The sequence below is a fragment of the Puccinia triticina genome, chromosome 3A (genome assembly GCF_026914185.1).
Source record: "Puccinia triticina chromosome 3A, complete sequence".
Taxonomy (NCBI): Eukaryota; Fungi; Basidiomycota; class Pucciniomycetes; order Pucciniales; family Pucciniaceae; genus Puccinia; species Puccinia triticina.
Window position 1 is genome coordinate 2,968,397 of NC_070560.1, and position 26,558 is coordinate 2,994,954.

General features: G+C 45.3%; 4 protein-coding genes across 4 annotated transcripts; all 4 read left to right on the forward strand.

Moving 5' to 3' along the window:
- Positions 1-10,452: 10,452 nt before the first annotated feature.
- On the forward strand, positions 10,453-11,541 carry PtA15_3A351 (uncharacterized protein; the record flags this gene model as incomplete). Its single annotated transcript, XM_053167311.1, has 5 exons — positions 10,453-10,555; positions 10,728-10,766; positions 10,840-10,878; positions 10,975-11,010; positions 11,093-11,541. 5 exons carry the CDS (start codon positions 10,453-10,455, stop codon positions 11,539-11,541), a joined length of 666 nt encoding a protein of 221 aa, XP_053018540.1.
- Positions 11,542-14,744: 3,203 nt separating this feature from the next.
- On the forward strand, positions 14,745-15,597 carry PtA15_3A352 (uncharacterized protein; the record flags this gene model as incomplete). Its single annotated transcript, XM_053167312.1, has 4 exons — positions 14,745-15,098; positions 15,167-15,316; positions 15,389-15,490; positions 15,577-15,597. 4 exons carry the CDS (start codon positions 14,745-14,747, stop codon positions 15,595-15,597), a joined length of 627 nt encoding a protein of 208 aa, XP_053018541.1.
- A 6,466-nt stretch (positions 15,598-22,063) lies between these two features.
- On the forward strand, positions 22,064-23,126 carry PtA15_3A353 (uncharacterized protein; the record flags this gene model as incomplete). The annotated part of the gene is made up of 5 exons (XM_053167313.1): positions 22,064-22,220; positions 22,373-22,432; positions 22,500-22,577; positions 22,683-22,727; positions 22,801-23,126. The coding sequence occupies 5 exons, from the start codon at positions 22,064-22,066 to the stop codon at positions 23,124-23,126; spliced, it is 666 nt and encodes a 221-aa protein (XP_053018542.1).
- Positions 23,127-24,359: 1,233 nt separating this feature from the next.
- PtA15_3A354 (uncharacterized protein) lies at positions 24,360-24,973 on the forward strand (the record flags this gene model as incomplete). The annotated part of the gene is made up of 3 exons (XM_053167314.1): positions 24,360-24,385; positions 24,450-24,901; positions 24,963-24,973. 3 exons carry the CDS (start codon positions 24,360-24,362, stop codon positions 24,971-24,973), a joined length of 489 nt encoding a protein of 162 aa, XP_053018543.1.
- Between the last annotated feature and the right edge of the window lie 1,585 nt (positions 24,974-26,558).

Consider the following 26,558-nt stretch of genomic DNA (forward strand, 5'->3'; position numbering starts at 1 on the left):
TTGTCATCAACATGAACATGAAAATCTCTCTGAAGAAGTGTAACTTTGGATTTGACCAAATCAAAGCTTTAGGCCATCTTGTTTCTGGAATTGCTATAGGAATAGATCAGAACAAAGTAGCTGCTGTCCTCCAAAAGCCTGTGCCTAGTCATAAGAAAGAAATGCAATCTTTTCTTGGTTTTGCTGGTTACTACAGACAGCACATTGAGAAGTTTGCTGAGATAGCAAAGCCTCTTACTGAGCTTACCAGGATAGATGTCATGTATGGGATGACTCATCATAGGATAGTGGCATACAACCTGTTGAAGGAAAAACTGACCACAGCTCCCTTACTACTGTTCCCAGACTGGGTGTGAGCTCACGCCCCGCGACCTCACCAAAGGAGTCACAAGGATGTCACCAAATCACCTCGGACCGAGTTCTTAGGCCTTGTCGACCCGCGCCCTCCTAGTCCAGCAGGGAAGTACTGACACTTCCCCTGGACTAGGTGAGCATTTCCTCTTCTCATCTCTAAATTGTATATACAGCAGGGAAGTACTGACACTTCCCCTGGACTAGTGCAATGCATCCCTAGTTAGGTTCCAGAAGTGTTCCCTCCAAGTTTTGACCTTGTATCGCGCCCCGTTGAGACCACCCAAGACGCCCCTCTCAGTGAAGCTCAATCACGAGCTTACACTGGGCCCATCCCTTCACACTATATGTAGATGCTAGCATGACTGGTCTAGGTGCTGCTTTACATCAAGTCCAAGTCATTGATGGAGTAAGAAAAGAAGGGCCCATTGTTTTCATATCCAGACAACTAAAGGACAGTGAAACAAAATATGGTGCTAGTCAACTTGAATGCTTATGTCTGGTTTGGGCTCTGGAAAAACTCCATTACTACTTGGATGGCAGTGTATTTCATGTTGTAACAGATTGCACAGCTTTGAGATCACTGCTGAACATGAAGACTCCCAATAGACACATGCTCAGGTGGCAGATTGCTATTCAAGAATACAGAGGTAATATGACAATAATCCATAGAGATGGCAATATTCACAAGAATGCTGATGGACTTAGCAGATGGGCTTTACCAAATGATCCAAGTAATCCTGCTTATGACCCTGAGGACAAAGATGATGATAGATTCCCCATCATGGGCATACATGTCTCTACTTTCAAGAATGAGTTCTTTGACTCAGTGAGAGAAGGCTACCAACAAGATAAGAACACTTTTATTTTGTCTGAACTTCTGCTGAAAGATACCAAAGATGCCCAACTGAAACACTCTCTTCAAGAACCTTGGAGAAAATTATATGATGAAGGAAGATTGTCTCTGTTTGATGGCCTCATCTACTTCAGAGCAAAACACAATTCTGTCCTAGTTCTAGCTGATAAAGCCAGCATTAACACCATCCTGCATGAGTGCCATGACAGTGTCTACTCTGGCCATTTTTCTGAAGACAGGACCTTAGAGAAAGTGGCTGATACTGCCTGGTGGGCTAATTGGAGACAAGATACTAGCAAATATTGCTCTTCTTGTGACAGATGCCAGAAAGCCAACAAGGCTACAGGAAAGAGATTTGGATTACTCATGAAGATAGAAGAACCTTCTAAACCATGGGATGTGATAAACATGGATTGGGTAACTTCCTTATCTCCTGGAGGAGCTGCTAGTTTCAATGCTTGTCTAGTAATAGTAGACAGATACTCCAAGACCCCAATATTTGTTCCCTGATTTAAGGATGACTCTGCAATGGACACTGCCATACTGTTTTGGAACAGATTAATGCCTAGAACTGGCATCCCAAGAATCATCATCTCTGACAGAGATCCCAAATTTACATCTGAATTCTGGACTGGCCTGCATAGTATGCTAGGGACAAAACTCTCCTTTTCTACTGCTTACCACCCCCAGACTGATGGTCTAGCTGAAAGGATGATCCAAACACTTGAAGACATGATCAGGAGATTTTGTGCCTATGGACTGGAATTCAAAGACAATGATGGATATACTTATGACTGGGTCTAACTTTTACCAATCCTTGAGCTAGCCTACTGCACCAGTATACACTCAACCACTGGAAAACCTCCTGCTATTCTATAAAAAGGCTGGATCCCAAACCTTCCTAGAAACTTCTTGAAACAAGACTCTGTAGACATTCATCCTACTGCTCTTGCTTATGGGAAGATCTTTGAGAAAGCAAGGAAACATGCTGAGCAATGCATAACAGAAGCTACCTCTTACAACAAAGAGAGATGGGACAAGACTCATACATAACCATCCTTTAAAGTTGGTGATAAAGTCCTGATATCCACAGCTAGCTTCAACAACTTATCAGGCCCCAAGAAGATGAGAGACTCCTTTGCTGGACCTTTCCTAGTGAAAGCTTTACATGGAAAGAATGCTGTAGAAGTAATACTGACTGAAGAATTCAGCAGAAAACACCCTACATTCCCTGTCAGCTTAGTGAAACCTTACAGAGACCCCAATCCAGATAAGTTCCCCTTGAGACAGAAGGTTAAAGTTGTCATTCCCCCCATGGATAAGAACCCTCAGAGCAAATTGATACAGAAGATTCTCAGAGACAAAAGATTGAGAGTGGAGAACAGAGATGTCATGATTTACTTAGCTAGATACAAAGGCTGGAGTGCTGATCATGATGAATGGCTCCTTGAGAAGGACATTCCAGACTCTGCTATCCTTCTAAGGAAGTTCAGAAGTGAGAAGAGGTCTGCCCCCATGGTTTAATTTCCTACAAAAATCCAACCTTTTTGGTGGTAGGGAATGTCAGCCTTAGAGTCAACACAGCTGACCTAAAGCCTGCCTCTTTTTCTACTTATTACATATGAAATTAATTCATATCTTTTTCATCTTAAGAGATATCATTGTTTTGACTTCATATTCTGTTTCCTCAGACAATTTTAACCCTAGCTACAACTTATCAATTCTTTGTAACTATACTCATTCCCTGAGTTCTTGAGTTGTGGCGCGCATGCGCAGTTGTGACGTGTCAGCGCTACCAGGCGCGCCAAACCACATGTACATATGTAATTACATAAGCAAACTGTGAAAATTTTTGAAGTCAGGATCCTCCTTGCCTGAGGAGGATCTACAGACTTCAGCACACCAGAACTACACCGCAGATAACCCAGGATCACCTCCAAAGAGAACCCCACGCTCCCAGTCGCCTATGATATTGGCAGTAATTAAACTCTTTCACTGAACCTTGCTTATCCAGAGTGAAACTCTGTTGCTCTTGATTGTTTTTTCTTTTCTTCAACTCTTCCAATCATAAAAGATCAAAAGGTTATCTCTGGTTAAGACCTATAAAACCAGAGCAGAGTAGTAACCCTACTTCTGAATCCCACCAATGTTTTCTTGTTGTGAGTGGAGGCTGTTGCTCTCTTTTTGGCCTGGTACAGCTGGCATCCAACTTTTCCAGGTTGAGAATAGCCCAGATCAATTTATAAAGACTTAAAGTCTAGGCCTGATCTTCTCTTTCTCTCTCTCTTTCTTCCTCTCTTCAGTTTGTATTTCTTTATCACAAGAAATCCAAACTATTCCCCCTCCTTTTCTTAGTGTCCTGCTGTCACATAAGAGACACAGGCTCACAAGGTTGAAGAAATTAAAAGTTTGAAATTTGTGTTCTTTAAGTTCAAAAAGTGTGAGTTTTTTTCAGTACAGAGTTTATGGTTTGTTTGAGTTTGAAATGTTGTTTTTGTGTGAGTTTTTTTTTTTTTGTGTGTTCAAATGTTTTTGTTTTGTGTGAGTTCAAAGTTTAAATGTTTTTGTGTTGTGTGAGTTCCAAGTTTAAGGCACCATTTGGAACCAATATAATCGCGCAATATAATCTGGAAACTTGCATCTGATCAAGTTTTGGCGGACCTGATCAGATGTCACATAGGATGTCATGCAAAAAAACTCATATATTGCCTGGATTATATTGGCTCCAAACAGGGCCTAAATTTTCTTGTTTTGTGTGAGTTTAAAGTTCAATTGTTGAAGTTTTGTTGGGGTTTGGAATTTTTGTTTTTTGAAATCAAGATTCAGGGGCCTACTCAAATGAAATAGGGGGCCTTCAGGGAGGGGGTGGACAAAACCAGATCCCCTGGGGGGACAAACAGCTTCCCTCCCCCAGCCCTTCAAGTATCCAACCAAGCTCACACACCCTGGGCCCTGACATCCTTCAAACCAAAACTTGACAACTTGGTTGTCAGGGCCCTGCACCTGGGTAGACAAAATGCTGGCCTGTACACACTCATCCAAGTGTTTACAGGTCAGCTTGAGAGCTTGAATCTTCCAGATGACCAGTCGGGGTTATCCAGACATGTTCCAAATCCAAGGGACTTGGCTGCGAGTAGTTACATAAGCCAATTGTTTCCTGTCCCCGCTCCGGAGGTCTCCATCTTGTCTCAATGCTGATCTGTAGTGATTATTGGGGGGACTCACACCTCTCAATGACCATTACAGACCGGCATTGAGCAGATTCACTCGTCCTCTCCAATGACTGGTCTATGCCGGTCATTGAGGGGAGTCACAGCTCTTGATGACTGGTCTGTGCGGTCATTGAGGGAGGTAACACCTCTTGATGACCGGACCAGCCCGGCATCAAGGAGATTCATAGCTCCCAATGGCTGGTCTGTACCGGTCATCAAGGGAACTCCACAGTACATTACACCTCAATGGCTGGTCTGACCGTTCATCAAGGGGTCTCTCACTCCCCAATGACTGGTCGGACCTGCCATTGAGGGGTCTCTCACCTCCTGATGGCCGGTTGGACCGGCCATTGAGGGGTCTCTCACCTCCCAATGACCGGTTGGACCAGCCATCAAGGGGTCTCACACCTCTTGATGGCTGGTCAGTACCGGTCATTGAGGGGTCTCATTGCTCTCAATGACCGTTTGGACCGGCCATCAAGGGATCTCATAGCTCTTGATGGCCAGTTGGTACCAATCATCAAGGGGGCTTTGCAGTACAGTACACCACGATGACCGGTCAGTGCTGGCCATCAAGGGGTCTCTCACCTCCCAATGATAACAAGTAGTAGAAAATCACTATGCTGACCACTGAAATAGTGGAAAAAGGTGGTAAAAACTGCTGAAGTAGCAATTTTTAGTTGCTAAACGTACCAAGGGCTTAAGTTGTAGAAATAACACTGCACTGAGTGCTGAAAAGCCACAATTTCCGCTGATCTCTGCTCTTCAGCGCACCACAGGTGCTCTCTGCGCTCTGGACGCCATTAAAAGCAAAGGGGACTTGGTGGCCAATAGCGCTGCGGCATAGTGCACTATTAGCGCTATTCTCAGTGTAAGGTAACTTAAAGCACAGAAGAAAGAAACTTCAGACGCCAAAAGCATAGCAGCGTGGTGCGCTATCCACACAATTTCAGCAAAAAGCCACTAAAAGTGGTAGAAAGTGGGTCCTAATTTTGTCCGCTTTTGCTGCACTGGTTTGTGGCAAAAGCAGGAGAGGTCAAAATGCAAGTAGCAAGTTTTAAATTTCTCTAGCGTGGTTAACCACTACTGCTATCACTAATCACCAGGGGAGAATTCGACACACTCTCCAGAGAGTGCCTGACTGTAATTTTATGTTGTTCTGGATGTGATGTCAGTCAGATGTGTATTAGGAAATGATTTATAAGTTATCCAAAAGTCAATTGGAAGTCTGTCATAATTTATGAGGAAGTATCACAGGACCTCATGCAATGTTGTATAGAACTGTTTCATTCTTTGAGGATAAATGAATTACAACCTATAATGAAATGATATTTACTCAATGCCTAATTATCAATCATTGCTGGTGAATTTATGTTGATCAATTTCTCTATGTGCAAGGGGTTTCACACAACATAAATGTGACTAGCTGGGGCTTTAATGGCTTTCTGACCAGTTTTTACTTGTAATGGAGCTGTGAAAGTCCCCTCTGGTGATCTTTCACCCCAATGTACACGCGTACACAAAGGTGAAATTATCAAAATGCAAAACAGCTCACATGCATGTGCATGGAGACATTGGAAAACAAGAAACCATAAAAACAACTCAAAAGCTTATATGTGTTAAGAATCCAGGTTGTCTAGCTCAAATATGGTACCACAAACCTCCAAGCTTGACTTGAAACACACTTTCACCCTATTTTCATCCTTTTTTGACTCAATTATAGATGATACCTGCCTTTTTTTAGGGAAATATGACAATTAAGGCGGGCCTTTCACATAATTCTTACCGGTGTGTACGTGTTGTTGATCTGAAAGAGGCCCAGCCTGCAATTTGTAACAACCTTTTATGAGCGCACATGAGGGAAAAATTAGCAAAGTGAAAACAATGAACACCTTCATGATTATGTGAATAATATGAATTGAACCCCAAGAAATCATCCCAATCAACAAACAGGTCAAATTGAGTTATGATTTAATGGCAGTCATTTTGTCTTAGTGGTTTCAACTGTGTTCTGATTGAGTTCCGGTTGAGTTCTGCATGACTTCTGGATGATTTATGGATGCATCCAGGATTGTTTTCAGAACATTTGTGGATGAGTTCAAGCATTGTTCATTATTTCTTGCACTACTTTCACCAAAAGCATCCAGCACAGTTCTGGAAATAGGGTACGGTATGGCACTCTCTGGAGAGTGCGTCAAAATCACCCCTGGTGAATTGGCACCAGGAATAGTAGGGCCCCGCTACGCTGCACTATTTGGCTCCTTTTTGTAGAGTAGCGTAGCCTTTGCGTTGTTGATTAAGGCCACATGCTTCAAAGCTATTCGTAAGTTACTAAGTATCTCATGTAAATAAAACAACTACATGGTACTTGATTTTGCACAGATAGTAGAGTTACCCCTCTCACATGATTTTTTATGTGTTAAATCAATCTGACTGAGAGTGTAAAATTAAAATTCCAGGATCTAGCCAGCTTTGACACAATTGCAAGCTAAAGAATGTGACTGCCTTGTAGAGAATAATGTTGGAATTTCGTCCCCCTGTCCTCCTTTTTCTTGCCTTCTGCCTCGCTCCTTTTTCTTTCTAGCTCTTCAGATTCCAAATGATCCATTCCCTTTCACATCTTATGATTATCTCACATCCCATGGTCTGTATGTAGTCATTGGTCATGTTCTCTGTCCGTACTTGCCTTGCACTGCAAAAAAAACTTGGTCAACTGCTTGCAGTTGACATGCAGGATACTCAAGCCAAGCTACCATTGTAACTCCACCTGAATGCACAAGTGCCTTTGTTGGCACAGTCACTGTGCAAGGTGCACAGTGACTGTGCATTGACGCTTTGGTTGAGTCAAACCTTGGGTAAGGCTGGTGTAACACCACAAGCTTCCTCAGAGTTACCGCAGGTCAACTGCTCACAGTTGACACAGTTTTTTTTGCAGTGTTGTAGACTTTGTCCCTGCCGAGATTAGATCGTAGAACTTTCCATATACTTCTTATCCTCCAATGTGCGCTATCTCTGCTTGTGACAGCCTTGTGTCCTTTGTGATATCTTGTTGAGAGTTGCAATTGGTTCTGTTTTCTTCCATGCATATTCACTATCATGTCGCCCACAAACTGATTCCATGTATGTAGTCTATATAAACATAGCCTACAACCTGAAATCAAAACCCATTGGTTCTTCCTTATTTTCTCCATGCCTCCATACCAAGCCGATCCAGTGAGCCCTCAACACTCACTGCCCCCTCTTGAGCCCACAGGCTCATCTTTTTGTTTCCTTGTGCTGCGGTCCTCCAGCCAAAATCTCAACAAATAACAAAATGGACCCGTTGCTAGGTACCTGGCACCGCCCGCACCAGCCCTGCACCCACCAGGTGGTGCCGGGTGCCTGTTTTTTTTGGAAAAGGCGGTGCGGTACCCGGGTACCACCTATCCCCCGGGGGGACAGGGAGCTGGTAGCCCAGGCAGCCGGCCCACTTTGGAGATAGATATGTAGACCTGAGACATATTGACCCATCCACCCACCAATATGCCTCACACCCGCAACCAAACCTCCTCAACGCAGGACAATCCACCTGATGAAGACAACTTCCCAGACAATTCTCAGCCTGCATCTGCAGGCATTCCGGTTCATCAAATGACCAATGAGGAGGAGCTGAGTAAGTTTCAATGATTCTGTTTAGCGCAACACTATTCTGATTCTAAATTCTAAATTCTTCGCATGTAGAAAGAGCTCAGAAAATTGCCGCCAATGCCGTCAGCTCAAGCTATCAATCATATCATGTACCCAAACTTTCCAGCCAAAAGGACAATCAATGCAGGCCTATGATTGCCTATACTTGCAAAATGTAAGTCAAAATGATCATTGCTGCATTACATATCCAAGCTGATGGCCCAAAACCTGATTTGCGGATACCCGCCAGCGGATGCGGATGCAGATGCGGATGTCCAGAAATGGGGAAAAAACGCAGCGCGTATCCAAACATGCGCGGTTACCCAGATTCAAAGTGACCATCTCTAGTATACATGTTTTCTATTTTTTTATTTCAAAGTCCTAGGGGACTTGCAAGAGTGATTTGGGAAGAAAAACTCAACTGGTACCCGTGGTACCCGCCAAAAAGACCGCTGGTATATACCCGCCCAGCGGTGCCGGATGCGGTGCCGGGTGCCTGATTTTGGCAAAAAACGCGCGGGTACCGGCGGTGCAACCGGTACCCGGGTCCATTTTGTTGATCTCTAATGCCCTGTCAAGGGGGGAGAATCTGGATTTTGGATATGCAGCAGCGAAGCCGCCTTGGCCTCTAGTTATTTGAAAATCAGAAAAATATGTACAAAAAAAACTGAATAGACAGTTTCATTGGGCAGTGCTGTTTACATTTCTTCATGTTTTTTGATTTTTAAAAAATTAGTACAGTGCAAATGGTTTGGATTGAGGAGATGAGACTGGTGCAAAATGAAAGCTGAGGTCCAGAAGTATCTTTTGGCTCTGGGGTAGGTCCACAGGAACTGAGGGGGAGGCTGGCTGGGGCTTAATATTTTCCCTCCAGCCATTTGTGATTTCTTTCCCAGCCAAAATTTCAACATTACGCACAAGTCCCTCCCTGCGAGAGGGGCCGCTTCGCAGCAAGCCACAGCAAGCCTCCCACCAGGGGGGACTTGTGTTAAGTTAGGTGTTCACCCTAGTTCTTCTTTCAAATGATGTACAGGAGCCATCAAGAAAATTACTGGGTAACTTTGCAAATTATCTTCATTCCTTGTCTGCTTTGCAGAAATATTCACAAACCCAACACCAAAGAGCAAAAGAAAATTTGCTCAGAAATGTGTTTTCAAAAGTGTGATCAACTCAAAAAAACTACTTTCAGGCTCAATGAAAAGTAATCTTGCCCATGCCTCATGCCATCAATGGTGAAACAATACAATACAGGATTGGTATTGGCCAATACTACGTATAGTATTGTTTTCTTGATGCACCAGAATTCAATACCATGTATTGTAGTGAAAAAAAAGATACAATAAAGTGGTATTGTATCTAAAAAAACAACACCTTTTCTGGGCAATTGGCGCTCAGTCCAATGGCCCCTCCAAGCAATACACTTGTATTGTATTGTATCAGAATGTATTGGCAATACAATATCATGGATTGTATTGGTTTGGTGACTTGATCCAATATCAATACAGTGTATTGGACTCAAACAAAATACCAATACATGTACCATACCGTTTCACCGTTGATGCCATTCATTGCATTGAAGTTTTGTGAGAAGCAAACTTTGAAAAAGGTTGGCATAGCACCACAAGCTTCTTTTGAGTTCTTGCACATCAACTGAGACATGATTGCAGATAGACAGGGCAGATCGGATATTGGTAATTTGGGACAGGGTGGGAGCAATGGTGAAAAAAACATAATACATGGTTCTTGGCCTCTAACCTTGGATCTCCATTACACAATTCAAATCCTCTTCCTGCGCTTCTGGAAGTGGAGGCGCGTCGCAACTTCATGTACTGAGTCATTCAACAAAGTAAGATGATGGCGATGATTGAACTCTCAATTCATTGAAGTCTGCTAGCTCTAGAATTCAAACATGTTCAGAGGGGTTGCTCCAGAAAAGCATTGAGGAGTGAATTCTTCATCAACCTCACAAAAACTCAACGTTCTGTATTCTTGGTTTCACTGTGACTGCACAAGCTGCTGACTCCTTAACTTAATATGGTTGCTCTAAGTTTTCGTCCCGTAGCAACACTCTTTTAACACTCCAAGCCTGTTCCGACACCAAAGCTAAGTTGTAGCAGGGTTTCATCGAATCCAGCAAGACGCAAACTAGAAGAATGTACTTGGTGCGGCTCGTTGGAACAGAAAAACTCCTGTAATTTGCTGCATCACGCACGGTATTACACACGCTTGCTGAGGCGGAACCCGAGGATGTGGACTGGATGGCATCGAGCTTAGCCTTTGTGGCTATTTATAGGTCCGTCATTTACATTTTGATCAATATATCCAGAACATCTATTCTTTTGAAACCCAAAACAATATTGTCTCAACATGAACTGGAATCATCTTCTGCCCTGCCTGCTTATGCTTCTCCATGTCTTTCACCACCAAGCCATTGCGATGTTTGGAGGGTTTGGAGTTTTATCAAGTAAATGTGTGTTTTCTTGACTCTTGGGATTTACATGGAATAATTTTCAACCAAACGCTGTACAAGTTCACTGCAGATTTTACTTTTCATTGTCATCTGATCACATGATTAAGCTCTCTGACTATACTGAAAGTTGTCTTCGATCTTTTGTCTTGTCATGTATGGAAACTATGGTAAGGTAAAGGGCTGTTTGGGAAATTCCCGGGAGGATCCAAGAGTAAGTCAACGGGCGGCGAATAAAATCCAAGCACATGAGGTTCACCCTTATTATGATTACTGCAAATTCATAGGTCAGGACTTGAAGGTAGATGAATGGGTAACCACGGCTTGTAAGTGACCCTTCCTTAAGAGCTTAAAACCACCATTTCTGGAAGCCAGTACTAAACATTATACTTGCAACCTACCCGATAACCTTACCTTCAAAGACGATCCAAATATTACTCCAAATTTTCTTAGACGCCGTACGTGATGATAGTGAAGCTTGATGCAGATTTTTCCATTGCTGAATTGAGTAAATTTAACTGATGGGAATTCTGCAACCAGTTGCCATAGCCGACGAGGAGCCAGAGTACATTGCAAAAGTATCTGAAAGGATTGTTGGACCACTTATTAAACTATTTGAAAATCAATCCAAGAACCACCACGACGTAAGCCAAGAGATGACAAAGGCAATTCAGGAGGTTATGGAAGAGATACAAAAACTGCTTCCCGGAAAAAAACGCAATGATCTAGCAAAAATTGCAATTTATGCCAGAGCCCTTGGTGATATCACTGCCGCCAACAAACCTGCCGATTACACAATAACTGAGCTGGAAAAAAGAAACCGGAAATGTGTCATTGCATATTGGGATATATGCATTGATCCCCCTTCAAGTTCCACTTCCGACAAGGACCCGCGAGTTACTCGCCTCTTCAGTGCTTTGCGGCAATTGTGGTCTGAAAAAAGGCCTAAACCGTCATCCGCTTCAAGTAGTTCTATCCCGGTGTCATAGATTGAATGCAATTCATCATTAATCTTCTTCTCGAAAGTTTTGATAGTTTTCCTGCATAAATTCCACAGTGGCCAAGAAAAGAAAATAAAGTTTAATACTTTAATGATACAATACTATTGTGTTGTAACTACAGGCAGATATAATACATTTTTTTTTTGGTTTTTCACCTCCTTCTGCCTCTTTTCCTTCCCAGTCCTTGTTGACTACTCATTCTCACCTTATGCTTGTCCACCTGACTCCTTTTAGTTTGGTCATGCTCTTTCTTGCTGTACTAGCCTTGTCTCACCCACAACTTGATTTTATGTAGATAGTCTATATGTAGTAGCCTCCTACAAGCAATCAAGCTCCATCGGTTCTTCATTTATTTTTCCGCACCTCCTATCCGAGCCGACCCGGTGAGCATTCTCCCCCTCACTGTCCCCTCTCGAGCCCAAAGGCTCATCTCTGTGTCTTATTTGTGCTGCAGTCTTCTTGCGGAATCCCTTCAATTTTTATTTACAAATTCTGTATTTTTCAAAAGATACAATACACAAACATCTGAAGATACTGTATTGTATTGTATTGTATCTGTTTCACCGTTGGTAGGAGGAGTGGCACATGTAAGCTTACACGTGCCACTCCTTTAAGGGTAGATTGAGAATTGGAAACAAAGAAACTCTATGATCATTTTTGACATCACCTCATGCAAACATCTGCCTGTAATTATTAGCGGGGTTAATTTTGGCAAACATTCACTGCTAATTTTGTCTGCTCATGCACCTTTCAGCAAGTTTTATCTGTGGTAAATTGCTTCCAAAGGGGAGGTACCCACCAAATTTTAAGGGTTCTGTGAACCCCCACTGGAAGGATTGGAGGGATGGAGGGCCAAAGGCAGCAAGGCCAGAATTCTATAAAAAAGAATGGAATTCCTGAGATTGGCTGATGAAAGAAGGAGTAGGGTGAAGACCAGCTTTGGGGAGAAGAGAAGAGCTAGGATGAAAACTACATAAAACGGGAATACTATGTATAAGCATGGATAACAATGCTTCTATTAAAACCCAGCTTATGTAAGGGTGGAGCCTTGGTGAAACCCTTACACAAATATTTGTGTCTTTCTCAGGATAATCAAAAGCTGCAGGTGATGGCTTTGAAAACTGATTTCAAAATCTGCCTTAAGTGAACCCCCTTATTAGGGGGGTTCACTCCAGGCTCATTGTGGGGAATTTGCACCAATGGTTTGACTGCTTGATTCAAAACTACCCCCCATAACCAAATAAACACTGCTAGTTCCTAGGGATCCAGTTTTAGTGAAAAATGGATCCTGGAGCTTGTGTCAAACAAATGATTTCATGGTGGGTGCCAGGTGGCCCTCTTAAGCTACGCAGACAGAATGACATAAATAGGAGGACCAAGGTGAAAATTGGAGGGGCAGGAAAGCATTCTGGCAGGGCCCAATAGGGATCATGTGTTGCTACTACACAGTCAAAGTTTGACTGTAGTGTGAATCCCGTGTCATTGACCGGGTTTCACCCAAAGGGTCACAGCTTCTTGTGATCCCCTGCATGGACAAATACTTTTTCTCAATCTTCTTTTTCTCCTAGTCCGGTAGATACCTGGGCTCTCCCGGCTAGGTGGGTGGGGCTTTGCTTCCTCTTCTAGTATTTGATTTGTTGTATGTACTGATAAGAGACCTGGTCTCTCCTGGCTAGACTCACACAATAAAGCCCCAACAATTGGAACTAGAAACTCCTTTGGCCTCTAGCCCGGTCATGTGCCTCTTTTCCTCTGATCTTCAGTGTGGGTCTACCAGACCCTTTTATGTAGCATCAACATACATCAACTTCAACAGCAAGGTTTAGCTGTGTGAGGAAAATCTGGATGGAAGATCCACAAACCCTTTGCCATCCTAACAGTGGGCCTTTACTTTATGGTTATTGGTAAACTAAATATATGGTAGATTTTTTTGGCTCAATACTATCATTGGTGGGCCGCTACTCTACACTAAGCTACAGGGCCCTTTAGCGTTAGCATAGCGGCGCTAACAGCGTCCCCTTTGTTTCTGAAATTCTGTAGTGTTAGTGCGCCACTACCACTGCTACGCTGTGTTACTGCTACAGAGCTTTCAGCAGCAAAAAACCCACTAAAAAGCAATGTAACTCATTTTAGCGGTTGCTTGTTTGTGCCATGTGCACATAGCTTTAGCACCAATCCCACAGAATAGTGCTAACACTACGCTAAGAGTTAGCAGAATTCAGGTACACTACACCATGATAATGCTACAGTTAGCTTAGCTGGCCCACCATTGATAACATAAAAGACTGCACCAGGATTGGCAAAGAATATTTCTTCACTAGAACACAATTTTCATTTTTTATTATTTTTTATACCAGTACAGTATCAGGTGAAGCACTTTATTTTTAATTGGTTGGGGGAGCTTTTCAAAGGCTAATTATAACAAGGTATTTGAACCTAGTTTTAAACATTTTTATTTTGATCAGAAGGTATAAAAATGTTTTCACACCCAGTTTTACCCCTGGTTATGAAAATAACTAGGATAGAAACATATTAATGGGTTTCAAAGTTGGCCAAGTGTGACTTGCATGCACTTTTGCAAGTCAGTGTTCAAGTTTATTCTTGAACACCAAGTTGCAAAATTGCATGCAGGTCACATTGTACTAAGCCCTCTAATTAGCCTTCTTGAATATCTTTTTGCAAGTTGGTCATCAAGAACAGCCTTGAACACCAACTTGCAAAAGTGCATGCAAGTCACAATTACTTTGAATCCCGTTATTAAATGTAGGAGTTCCCTTTGGTTTAGAATACCAGCTGAACACTATTTTCTATTTCTCTTTTTTCAAAGGGGAGCAAAAGCGGTTAAGAAATAGAAATTGGGAAGTAGAAGATAGTCTGCTTTCTAAATTGGCCGGAAGTCCTCCAATGAGGCTGCCTAGTCTACTATATCAGCCAATGAGAACAGTTGCTTCACTAGTACCAGTAAGGTACCAGAGATTATAAAAACAGCTTTACGTGGTGAGGAAAGTGATTCCACTGCGAAGTTTGCTCCCACCAGAAGGGTGGAAACTCATGCAGTTTGCTGTGCTGATCTTGATCTTGAGCGAGGGCAGGCGCGTGCACAGTGTCTGGTTTAAACCAGTTTCTGCCAACCGCTCGCTGGGTTTCCTGCCCCCCCTTTTTTCCGGTCAACAGCCTCAATCGCCCTGAAGATGAAAAACCAGACACCGACCTACCATCCCTCCTCACCCAACTCGTACGCCCACCATTTACAGACAGGGCAACCTGACGAGCAGAACAAGCAGCAGAGATCGCACAGGAGGACGACGAGCAGCTATACATACCGTGGATCGATGGCGAGCGAGATAGCCGAGACCAACGACGGGCAGCTCAACGACTACTCGAGCGAGATTGCCCCGAGCATCTTCGGAACCTCTCCCGCCGGACAAGTCGGCCAGAGCAAGCCCAGGGCTATCGTCCGGATCGAACGCGACTACAGCGCCCGTGGGGCAACCTGTGGACGGGTCCAGTTCTGGGACGGCTGGGTCAAGGAACTCGAGGGAAGAGTAGGCTCCCCCTTCTATCCCTCGATCCCCGTCTCCAGTCATACTTAATTATTCTCATCTCTTTCTAGATCAGCCCTCTCGAACTTCAAAACACTCTCAACGACTTCAACCTCATCCTTGCCTCCGCCTACGACCCTTATTCGTCGATCCTGGATAACACCCTCGCCGTTCTCTCCTTCTACATCTCCCCCTGGCTCCTCGGAACCCATCACAAACGAGTCCGTCATGCTCTTATCCTCGATCCTAATCCATCTTACCAATTTTCCCCTCTTCGTTCCTCATACTATTAGCAAATGAACCTTTTTAAGGATACCCTCGAACAGTACAATAAATCGGTCTATAATCCTGTCGGGCTCAACATCCTCCATCCTCAAAAAGTCGCCTTCTTATTCGTATGTCTCTTGCCCCCTCCCCATTTTGTTTTCCCGCCTGTTTTTCGTATTGGAATTGACCTTACGTTTTTCCTGCCGAATCGAAGCTTGAAATAGAATACTATTGAGAATAAAAATCAATCTAGATGCCGGCTCAATCCACCGATACTCACCAACACGAAGAAACATCCAAAAAATAACACGACCGCCTAATAACCATGCACAATCAGTTGTAAAGAACGATGGGTGAAGAAAACGCGTTCACGTCTCATGCGATGAAGCCAAGCGTCCGGTTTCCTCTCAATGTCCCGCCCCTAAAGACTTGCAAAATGTGCACACACACTTTCAATTCGTTGTTTGCCTTTCACATACCACAGCTCATCGATTCGTCGTTTCCTGTCGCTTCTTAGTGTACTTTGTACCACCACTAACAACTATCTAGCTATACCCTGCTCGTTTATTCACGCCCCCCCTCCCCCCTTTCTCTCGTTTGCTACCCTCCTTTTCTCCTCGTTCTTTGATGTTGCACAATGTATCAGTTTCAATATCCTCACCACCTTCAAGTATTTCCTCTCTTTCTCTCTACCAGCATTTATATTCTCGTCAACCTTTTTTTGAATACGTAATATATTGATGTATATGATCGCTATAATCAGTTGTTTGTTTGTGTATGTGAATATGATCTTTTGAATTAAGTTGTCTATTCTAACTTCCAGCTTGAATGTTTTATAGAATATGTATTGGCAGTTGCTTCATTCTCAGTTCAGTCATCTGTGCTGAGGCCATAATAGGGGGTTTCATGATGAGGATTCCTGCTTCCTGTGGCACTCAAGTTTGTTACTTGCAGGTGACATACTCACATGAAATTAAGCCTAAATTTTAAGCAAGAAATCACGGCAAGCAACCTCAAAGTGATACTTGCAAGTGCACTCAGCAAGAATTCTTGTTATCTTATAATTGCAGACCCTGGGGCCCCTTTCCACATCACATTCCTGATACAACAGGCCCCCGGAAAGCCCCGACCAAGCTGGCTCATGTAGCACGTATCCGGGGACATTTTTTTTTGCAAAATGCTCCTCATTTAAATCACCGGATATGTATCCAATTTGGCATTTTTTCAAGATGGTCCTAATGTGGGTGGTATCTTTTGGGGTTTGCCTGAAAAAAAATATTTAGGTCTTGAGTTCAATTCACACCCAGAAAGACTTTCTTCCATCCAATTTTCCTCTCAGAAGAAGGATCAAAGCCAAATCCTCCTTATGTACTATGTATCTGAACCGGGCTCAATTAGGAGAATCTGATTTCCCCAAGTATCCAAAACCTGGATTCCCAGAATTTACATGAGTGGTCAGGGCTTTCCGGAGTCCTGATACAACACACTTGACCAGTTGCTACAACAATATGTATACCACTACACCAATACATGTATTGACAGAGAAATACATGTTTTGATAGTGGAATACATGTATCAATAAAGCCATACATGTATTGATATAGCAACAGATGTATTGATATACCAATACATTATGGTCCTTGATTAATCAACTACCTAAACTTTGATTTCCAATTAACAAACACGGTTTGCGTCAGGAGGACCACTCCCTGATGTTGCGCCCAGGTCGCCCGGACCATATATTGACCTGGGCGCATTTTGGTAGTTGGAAGTCAAAAATGAAGATACCAAAAGGTAGTTGGACATGTAATTTTTGCAAAAATGGCAAAAATTGAAAAAAAAAAAAATCAAAACTCCTCACTGCAGCACCCAAGCCCCACCAAAATATTACAGAGGGTAGAAAATTCTCTCAAGAGCACATGGTAAGCTGCATGGCATTATAAGTACACCTCAGGAATGGGGTGTGCTACTGTGTGCACATTTTGGCCGGCGTCCTACTATGGAACACCACCAAACCATAGCCAAGGTGCCTCAAAGGGTACCAACATTTTACAGTGCACAGATTAAGCTCTGAAAGAAAATATGGTTTTCAAAGTTGGTTTGCATAATTTTATCCAAGTTTATTAAAGACACACATTTGCCAGAACCCTAAAAAAAAAAATCAAGGTTTCCCCCTGCAAATACACAAAATGAGAGAAAAAAAACCATAGGTTTCCCCATTGGACAAAAAAACAAATGAAAAATCCGCAACAATCAATATAAGAATCAAAAAAAAAATGTAGCTCTTTAAATTCTCAACCTAGCCTTCCAACATCAGCAGTGCTGTGCCCACAGGCTCAACCTCCAGCCCGTGTCAAGCGCGCGGGTCAAAAAGGTTGGACGTGAAGGCCCCCAGCCTGCAGCAAAGGCTGCTGACCAGTGGGGGGCCCACTCTTTGCCCCTCAGACTGCGCACGCGCAACAGCGGAGGAGTTGAGGACAACGGATAGCTGGAAGTGCAGCATCTCCAATTGCCTGGGAAAACAGGTACACTGCCGAGCTACCGCCTTTTAAGCTCTCTGCTCCTCACTCAGGCCAGAATGTTCGCTCCCCTCACACAAACGCCACACAAACGCCACGCCACGCCGTGGCCCCGTAACCGCAATTGATTCCACGGCAACCGGGCCAGCTATTGAGAACACTATGTATTCGGCCTCACCCGGACCCAACCCACCCCACGGCCCTCGCAACCGTCCACATGATAACTTGGATCCCCTCACAATTGGTAGGAAGTCTCAGCAGTAGTGATTGTTTGTCCCACCCTCCCTCCTTCATCCTAACAAGCTATAAGAAAAAGTTCTTTTTGTTTCTTTTGGGCTCGACTTGGTTGCATGGGCTGACTGTTTGACTTGTTTGGTAGGATGTGCTGCATCTGCCGCCTCAAATGATAAGGCAACCGGCCCACCTTTGGCCTCACCTGCTGAGGATACGCCCGATCGCCCGCGAAAATCTTTCTTCTCCTTTAAAGCCTCAAGCAAGCGCTCTACTTCTCGACCAGCAGTGAATCATAAGCGGCCAGATAATTCTGCCGCCATTCAGTTTCCTTCAGCTGGAGAACAGAGAACCCCTTCTGCACCGCCTTCAGCCAACCCTCCGTACAAGCTAGAAATCCCAGTCCGTAACCTGAGGACCTCGATGCTCTTCAGTCAGCAATGTGATTTGAAGAAGCTCGGAAATCCCAACGAGCCTCTTCATTGTGATCCCTCGCCAACACCACTGTTTTCCGACACCCCATCTAGGCCTACCTGCTCAACCTGCAAGTTGGATGATGCTGAACAACGGGACATATGCTCCTCCTGCCAAAGCGCAAATACAATCTCGCTCCAAAAGTAACCAACACAGTCCAGAGACATTTTACAATGGCTCTCGGATCCCGAACCGATTTGAGAGTAGTGACAAAGATAGTCCTGCGCATGGCTCGGCTGCAGGTTGGAATTTTTTAGCAGCTATGCCACAGCCGCAGCAATTGACAAAGCTGATGGTTGTTTTGGCTGGGTATCAATTGCAACCCACTCCTGCCCCTTTTGCAGCCGCCCAGGTCGCTCCCAGCCGGTTGCAGCCTCCTATCTCGATCCTTGCTCAGTCGGATCCTTGGCCAGCTGTACCGCCCAGCTCATCCCGCCCGGCTGTTCCACCCCTCAACCCATCCCGCTTGGCTGGTCCGCCTGCCAGCCCGTCCCGCTTGGCTGGTCCGCCTGCCAGCCTGTCCCGCTTGGCTGGTCCGCCTTCCAGCCCGTCCTGCTTGGCTGGCCCACCTACCAGCCCTTCCCGCTCGGCTGTTTCACCCACCAGCCCTCAGTCTACTTATTCTCCCCTCGCCGCTTTCTTGGGTCACGCTAAATCTAAAGTTCCTGTAGTCTTGAATGACCCTTCTGTTCCTCCTGCAGCTCAGAATGCATCAAAGCCCCCGCCCTCTAGCATTCTTTTGTCTGCCTTCTTTGGTAGCCAATCAATTGCAGAAGAAAACTTTCAGCTGTCCGATGAGCAACCCGCAGCGCCTCCCATCACTCGGCCATCCCCAAAGCCTTCCACATTGCACCCCAACGCTCGGTCAAGTGAAGGGACCTCACTTGCTCCTCTGAACGTCCAGTCGGCTGAGTTATCTCTCATCTCAGCCCCAACTTGGGCATCCAAGCAATCCTCTCTGGCAAAAGAATTGGTGAATGAAGTCGCTTCAGAGCCGCAACCAAAGTCACTTCTCTCCAGTTCGCCTGTTGGCAAACCTGAATTGCCCATTCCCAAGACTCCCGCGGCGATTTATGCGAGTAGCAAACCTTCGCCGCCAATCATTCCACACTTGAAGTGGTGGTGCCTGTAGGCGTGGGGGTGGGCTTGTGGAGGACTTTGGGTGTATGGTTTTTGTGGGCTTGGGAAGTGACTGGGGAGAGTGTATGGGGGACCCATGCTGAACTGTGTTTTTTGAAACTCTCCAGTCACAGGTACACTGAAAGCTTTGTTAAATATTGCTGGAGACTGTGAGATTTTGAGATGGTGGAATAAAAAACTTACTCAGCAGTTATGGTTTGGATTTTGGTGATGGGAAGGCACCAGGATTTATCAAGTGTACTGGTTCTAGGATTCCTTTTTAATCTCAACACTTCAACTCCCAGTTCCAGGCACCAACACTGCCTTACTCCAACCAGAAATACTTGCTATGCCTGTGCAAAGTGAGATGTAAAAACCTCATCAGTGCTGGGAAAAGATAAGTAAATTTAATGAAGTCCTCTGGGTCACAGGGGTTGATTTATAATTTTATTTATCTATACTTTAACACAACCTGGAGTTTTATGGATGCATTTCATATCTAAAATGTGCTTTTCAGAGGGCATGTACTGGCCTGTGTAGAAGAATGGGGAGAGAATCTGATGCTAGAGATGTCCCTGAATTTTGAAACTATAAATTTACTCATAAAATCTTTTTTGCAGGGGGTATATGACTGTCTGATTATGTAATACAAAATTTCCTCACCAAAATATTTTTATTGCTTTGGGCACACCATAAATTTACTAGATGCACGCCAAAAAAGGTGTGAACCTCTGACCACTCCAATATTTTTGGAGTGGGAGGTGGTTCACTCCAAAACCAGACCTTTTTTTGGAGTGCACATCCCTGCACTCCATGCTGGTTGGGAGTGAACAACCGGGCACTCCCTTTTTGTTACTATTCTCCACGGCCGGCGGAGGCCGGCCAACAAAGGCACTTCCCTCGATGGCCGGTCTGCGGCCATCGAGGTCAGTACATATTTACCGCCACACATCTACAAGGCTCTCGATGACTGGGACCGACCAGTCATCGAGGGGACACAAGCCTCTCAATGACCGGGACCGAACAGTCATCGAGAAGACACAACCCTCTCGATGACCGGTCGGTCCCGGTCATTGAGAGGACACAATCCTCCCGATGACCGGGACCGAACGGTCATCGAAAAGACACAACCCTCTCGATGACCGGTCGGTCCGGTCGGTCCCGGTCATCGGGAGATTGAGAGGACAACCCTCTCGATGACCTGGACCGACTGGTCATCGAGAGGACACAGCCCTCTCGATGCCCAGGACCGAATGGTCATCGAGAGGGTTGAGTCCTCTTGATGACCGTTTGGTCCCGGTCATCGGGAGGGTTGTCCTCTCAATGACCGGGACCGACCGGTCATCGGGAGGGTTGTCCTCTCAATGACCGGGACCGACCGGTCATCGGGAGGGTTGTCCTCTCAATGACCGGGACCGACCGGTCATCGAGAGGGTTGTGTCTTCTCGATGACTGTTCGGTCCCGGTCATTGAGAGGCTTGTGTCCCCTCGATGACTGGTCGGTCCCAGTCATCGAGAGCCTTGTAGATGTGTGGCGGTAAATATGTACTGACCTCGATGGCCGCAGACCGGCCATCGAGGGAAGTGCCTTTGTTGGCCGGCCTCCGCCGGCCGTGGAGAATAGTAACAAAAAGGGAGTGCCCGGTTGTTCACTCCCAACCAGCATGGAGTGCAGGGATGTGCACTCCAAAAAAGGTCTGGTTTTGGAGTGAACCACCTCCCACTCCAAAAATATTGGAGTGGTCGGAGGTTCACACCTTTTTTGGCGTGCATCTAGTAAATTTTTGTCGTGCCTAAAGCCTGCCCCTAAAACAACAGGAAATACTAACAACCTGGACAATACACTCCTGTTGCTGTCAGCTGTCGGCGCTGGTGGATCCCGGTCTCCAATCTCGGTGAGGAAAAAGAATGAAGCCGGGGCGCGGGATCGTCCAGACTAAATAGTATCTACAAGCCCTGACCGGGTGAAACCCCCGGGACATCACAGGGTTTGCCGCCAAGTACATGATTATGCTCGTAGTAGGTTTTGTAATCTTGACTCTAACTCCATGATCCGACTATCCTCTAACATGATCCTCAAACTGGCCCTATAGATTTGTACCAAAGCTAGAACACGTCACAACGAACTTGAACGTCCAAAACCGCTGGCGCGATGGGTGTCAGTATCAGATGGTACCAGTTTGGGACTTCCGTCCGGATATGTACAGTCCACGTCCGAATCCGATTGCAGAAACCGTTGGCGCGGTTAGTGTTGGTCCAGGGCTATAAAAACACTCGACAAGTTTGCTTCGTTATCTGGGACCCAAGCTATAGACACACAATTACTTTAATCTTTTCAAAACCTACAACTGGTAAATCATGAACGCGATTTATTACCTGTGTTGCATCCTTCTCCTGGCCCATCTCCACGATCGAGCCTTTGGAATGAAAAAATTTACCGGCGGAGAAATCACCAAGGGCGATTTCAGCGAAGCCTTTCAGCGACCTCTCCTAGAAAGCCAGCTACAGACTCCCGGTGTGTTCTTGTTTCTCACTTCTGGCCCTTCGATAAAAGAAGAAAGATGCAACAAATACGCAATGCAAAAATCGCACACTCTTCTATCCATCCAATCAAGCTCCCTGAACTGCACTGATTATGCTCTCCGTTGGTTGATCTCGCTGTTCCAGAGGAAAAGCCCCGTCGTGCTAAAGGAATTTTGGGAAATTTGTTCAAGGGGAAACAAAAAGGTAAGTCGAAAAGTGTGAAACCTAATCCATGCCGGGGTCTGAATCTCATTGAGGAGAGAACTAACAGGTCAAACGAGCTCGGAGAAACCAATTGTACACGAAGAGACTGAAGAGCGTCTCATGGCGCGTTGGGTAGGCACGATTTGTGAGTGACACACTCACTCGCAACTAAACTTAGTTTTTATTGTTGGCTACCGTCATGAAAACAGCCAAAGTGATATTTTTTAAAAAAAATCCATTGCTTTCGAAGACCTTCCAAGCTATTGCAAAATGTTCCTAGGTGGTACGGTCCCAGGTATGATTGGTCCAGATAATGTGACTTAGATTTACTATTCAACTGACGGGGATTCGATTACGAACACCACTAGGTAACCACCCACCAGTATCTTTTACAGAGCTTGCTAGAAACATCGAGCCAGTTCGTGAACTGCAGAGAAAACGTCAATCGGCAGACTCAGGTACTATGGCCACGCTAGCGAACGACGTGGTAAATCATATGATCGAGCTGAAAGGAGAGAACAATGACGAGCTAGCCCAGATTGCGACCTGTGCCAAAGCACTTTACAAACTGAATTTGGAAAAAGGGCACCGAAAACCCCTCTACGATAAGCTGGATACCTATATTCGTTCTCAAGGCCTTGCAGACGACCGAATCAAACTTTTATTGGGATATCTCCTGTTGGAGCTACGCTAGAAAAAAAAGGCTAAAAATTAACCCTAACAATTCTCTTTGCCGCCGGCGCAACCTGATCTCAAGAAAAATAATTCTTCTTACCCAACTTTCATTTCGCCCAGCACATGCATTTCTTGATCTTCAGTCAAACCTTGAATTGAATCATGTCCTAACCAATCATAAGTTGAGCTTGCCTAACAAGTGGGGAGGAGAGCCTATCTAACTGAAGTGAGAAAAAGGAAAGAGACAGAGAGAGATGCAAAGCAGGAAAAGAAATTAGGTTTAAATAAGATTGGGGGTAAGAGGGACCGACAGTAAGCCTGGATTCTTTGATGAATTTTTCAATTGGATGACGCGCCTAGTTTGCTTTAGAAGGAGATGAGTATGTGCTGTTCGAGTTGACGGACGGGTCAGCTTGTTTACCCTAGCTTGGTGGATGGGCTTCCTGCAAGCCAGGCGGTATTGTAGCTGTCGAGGAGAAGAACTGTGGTTTCCCTTCCAGCGCAGAAAGGGCAGAAGCTGATAGGAAGACGCATTGCTGGTGTCTAGACTTGAGCTGTAGCTTGGTGATTGCAGTGATTGGACGATTACGGTCGTTTGCCAATCCTGGGAATCTCAAACCAGCGTGTACAGCAAGATCCCCGAACAGCTCTTCTTTGCTCGCTTGCAGCAATCTCTTGACCTCCGTCCAGCCCCAGCATACGCCAGAGCATCCAAAAAGCAAGTGGCGAACACTCTCAAGCGAAGCTTGAATCTTTTTTTCCGTAAGCTTACAAGATCCTTCACTCACATTGGGCAATCAAGTTGTTATCGTGTCTCTCTCGAAACCAAGCCATCCGGCGCCCTGTGAGCCCTACCTCAGCGTGTAATTGAAGACGGTCGATCGAACAAACCAGACAGCCAAAAACTCGACGGTTGCGGCCACTTGAGTCCACGCCAATGTAAAATCACTTTCATGAATCTTAGTACTGATACAGCCACAAGAAATGCTAAGAGCCATCAGCACAACAATAAGAAACCAGCAGCTGACCAGCCTTCGGGAAGCGATGCCAAGCCGGCCTGGTCTAGGAGAATGCAGTTGGCTTTTGGACACCCATCAGGAGTCAAAAGAACCTGCAAGCCATCCAGGAAACTTACGCAAATCAGTCTGTTCTTCCCTCCTTTTTTTATCTTCTTTGCAGCAAGCCATTGGCACTAATCAGCAATCAAACGGCTTCTGTCAGGCTATCCAAGGCCAAGCATACGAGGTCCCCAATGGCCCACAGAGATAAAGGGGCGAGGTCACCAAGCACGGCGAATCCCGCTCCCCAAAAACTCACACGCCATCCCTTTATTCTGACCCAGATCCAGGTGCACACATTGTCGCAAAGTGACTCGTTCGATTATCACTCAGCCGGCTGTGTCCCCAGAAGACCGGCAGTACAGGACCCATCGCCATGCACTCGACTGCGGAGCGCTTGACCAAACGATCGACCGCTGGAGCCCAAACCACGAACAAGTCCTCCCTATAACCGACCAAGGCCAAGCCGTATCTGCCCACCACCAACGCTCCCCCTGCGCGCCCAAGGATGGCCAGAAGCTCATCCCGTCGCCGGACTCCAGTCCCGATCTGCGACGACCACCCAACGAAGAAGCCCACTCCAACAGCCAGACGCGCGCAAAATCTACTCGCCTCTCTTGTGTCTCAAATACTCATGTTGCCCAGAGCAGCCAGATTCCGGTGCAGCTTCCGGCCGGATGGCTACGACTCCTGTTAGGGCTGCCACCGGCTGGGTCTGGCGGAGCTCCCGTCTACAGTGAGTCACCTTATCATGACACACTTGATACTCATCTTGACTAGACCGGGCAATGTCGTAGACCCGGAGTGAGTGTTTTTTAGTCTATTTCTTAGTCACTAATTTGCCTTCAAGGTATCAGTTGGTGTATTTTAGTCCGTTTCATCCTTTTGGTGTAGTTGTTGCTTTGTCAGGACCAATAATACATAAATAGATCGGTGCCTGTTTGAACTTGTAGGGGTTTCACGCTAGTTCCTTTCCCATCTTTCTCTAGAGCACCAAGGTGATCCAGATAGATTCAGATCCCTTTTCCTCATCTACCTTGCACCTTTCATACCTTACAAGTGTCATCTTGGTTAACCCCTATAGACTGAAGAGCCCCACGTCGCAGTCTAGTTATGTCCAACTCGGCCCGGCTCCCAAACATGTTATTGATTGTTTTCGGAGCTTGTGTCAATTTTCCCAAATTAGTCTGTAATCCTGCTAGGTTGGGAGGACAAACTGGCGCCTTTGGATACCAAAGCTGGAACGCAATGTCCAGTAGGAGAAGTGAATCCCATGTCAGGAGAGGAAATCCACCGGGGAAATCTAGAGTCTTCTACTCTTACGAGTATCATCTCTCACTAACCTGAAGAGCCCCACGTCAGGTTGTGACCAGCTCTAACTTAGCTAATTCCCTCCTCGGGGGAGCGAAGCGACCTCCGAAGGAGGGACTTACGCCTAACTTAACGAAGTCCCTCTCTATGTGGAGGGGGGACCGGACGCTGTCCCGCAGGGACCCTCCTTCGCTCCCCCGAGGAGGAGGGACTTGGCTAACTTAGGACTTACGCGCTATGTGGACCCCGCGGCCTGAGAGAATTGTGACTTTAAGTGGGGACTTTTTTAGAATCACTCTCCCTCATGAGCCTCTGCACCATTTTTGAAATTGTTTACATTTCTGGGATGGCCCAAGCTGTCCCTATCTTTCTACTATTTTTTCCCATCCTCAACACCTCTTGTTGAGCTGTAATCAGAGTTGTAACATCATGAATTCCAGATTCTGTACAGTGCAACATGTGTGATACGGGATATAGCCAACTAGATGAGGTTGCAAAAAAAGATATTTGAATGTCATTACATATCCCTAAAAATAGGACAATAGGTGGAAAGATTATCCTTGATGTTCTGCATCTTTTGTTCCCCTACAACTCAATCACATAATGTGATGTGACAAAGCTACACAGAATTGAAAAAGGCCAAGTTCCTGATTCTCTCAGGCCGCGAGGTCCACTTAGTATATAAGTCCCTCCTTTGGAGGGTCCCTGCGGGACAGTGTCCCCCCTCCACAAAGAGAGGGACTTAGTTAAGTTAGGACCAGCTCCACCCGTGTGTAAAAGATGTTGGGTATGTGTTGTTCTTGGCAATGGAGCTGGCCGCCCTGGTTTGAGGTTCTGTAATAAAGCCCTCCCGCTAGTGCAATTACAGTGCCAGACTGTCTCAGATGAGACATAGGTCCAACTGACATCTTCAGATACAGTCCAAGATCACCAATTTCAATGACAGAGACCTCTGGCATGATTGGGATGAGTGCGGGGCTTCACAATAAAAGACAACCAACAAACCCATATGGCAATTTACCCCCTATTCGCCAGACACGTGATCCATTTTTCCAAAACCTAAGGCAGGTGAATCATGCACT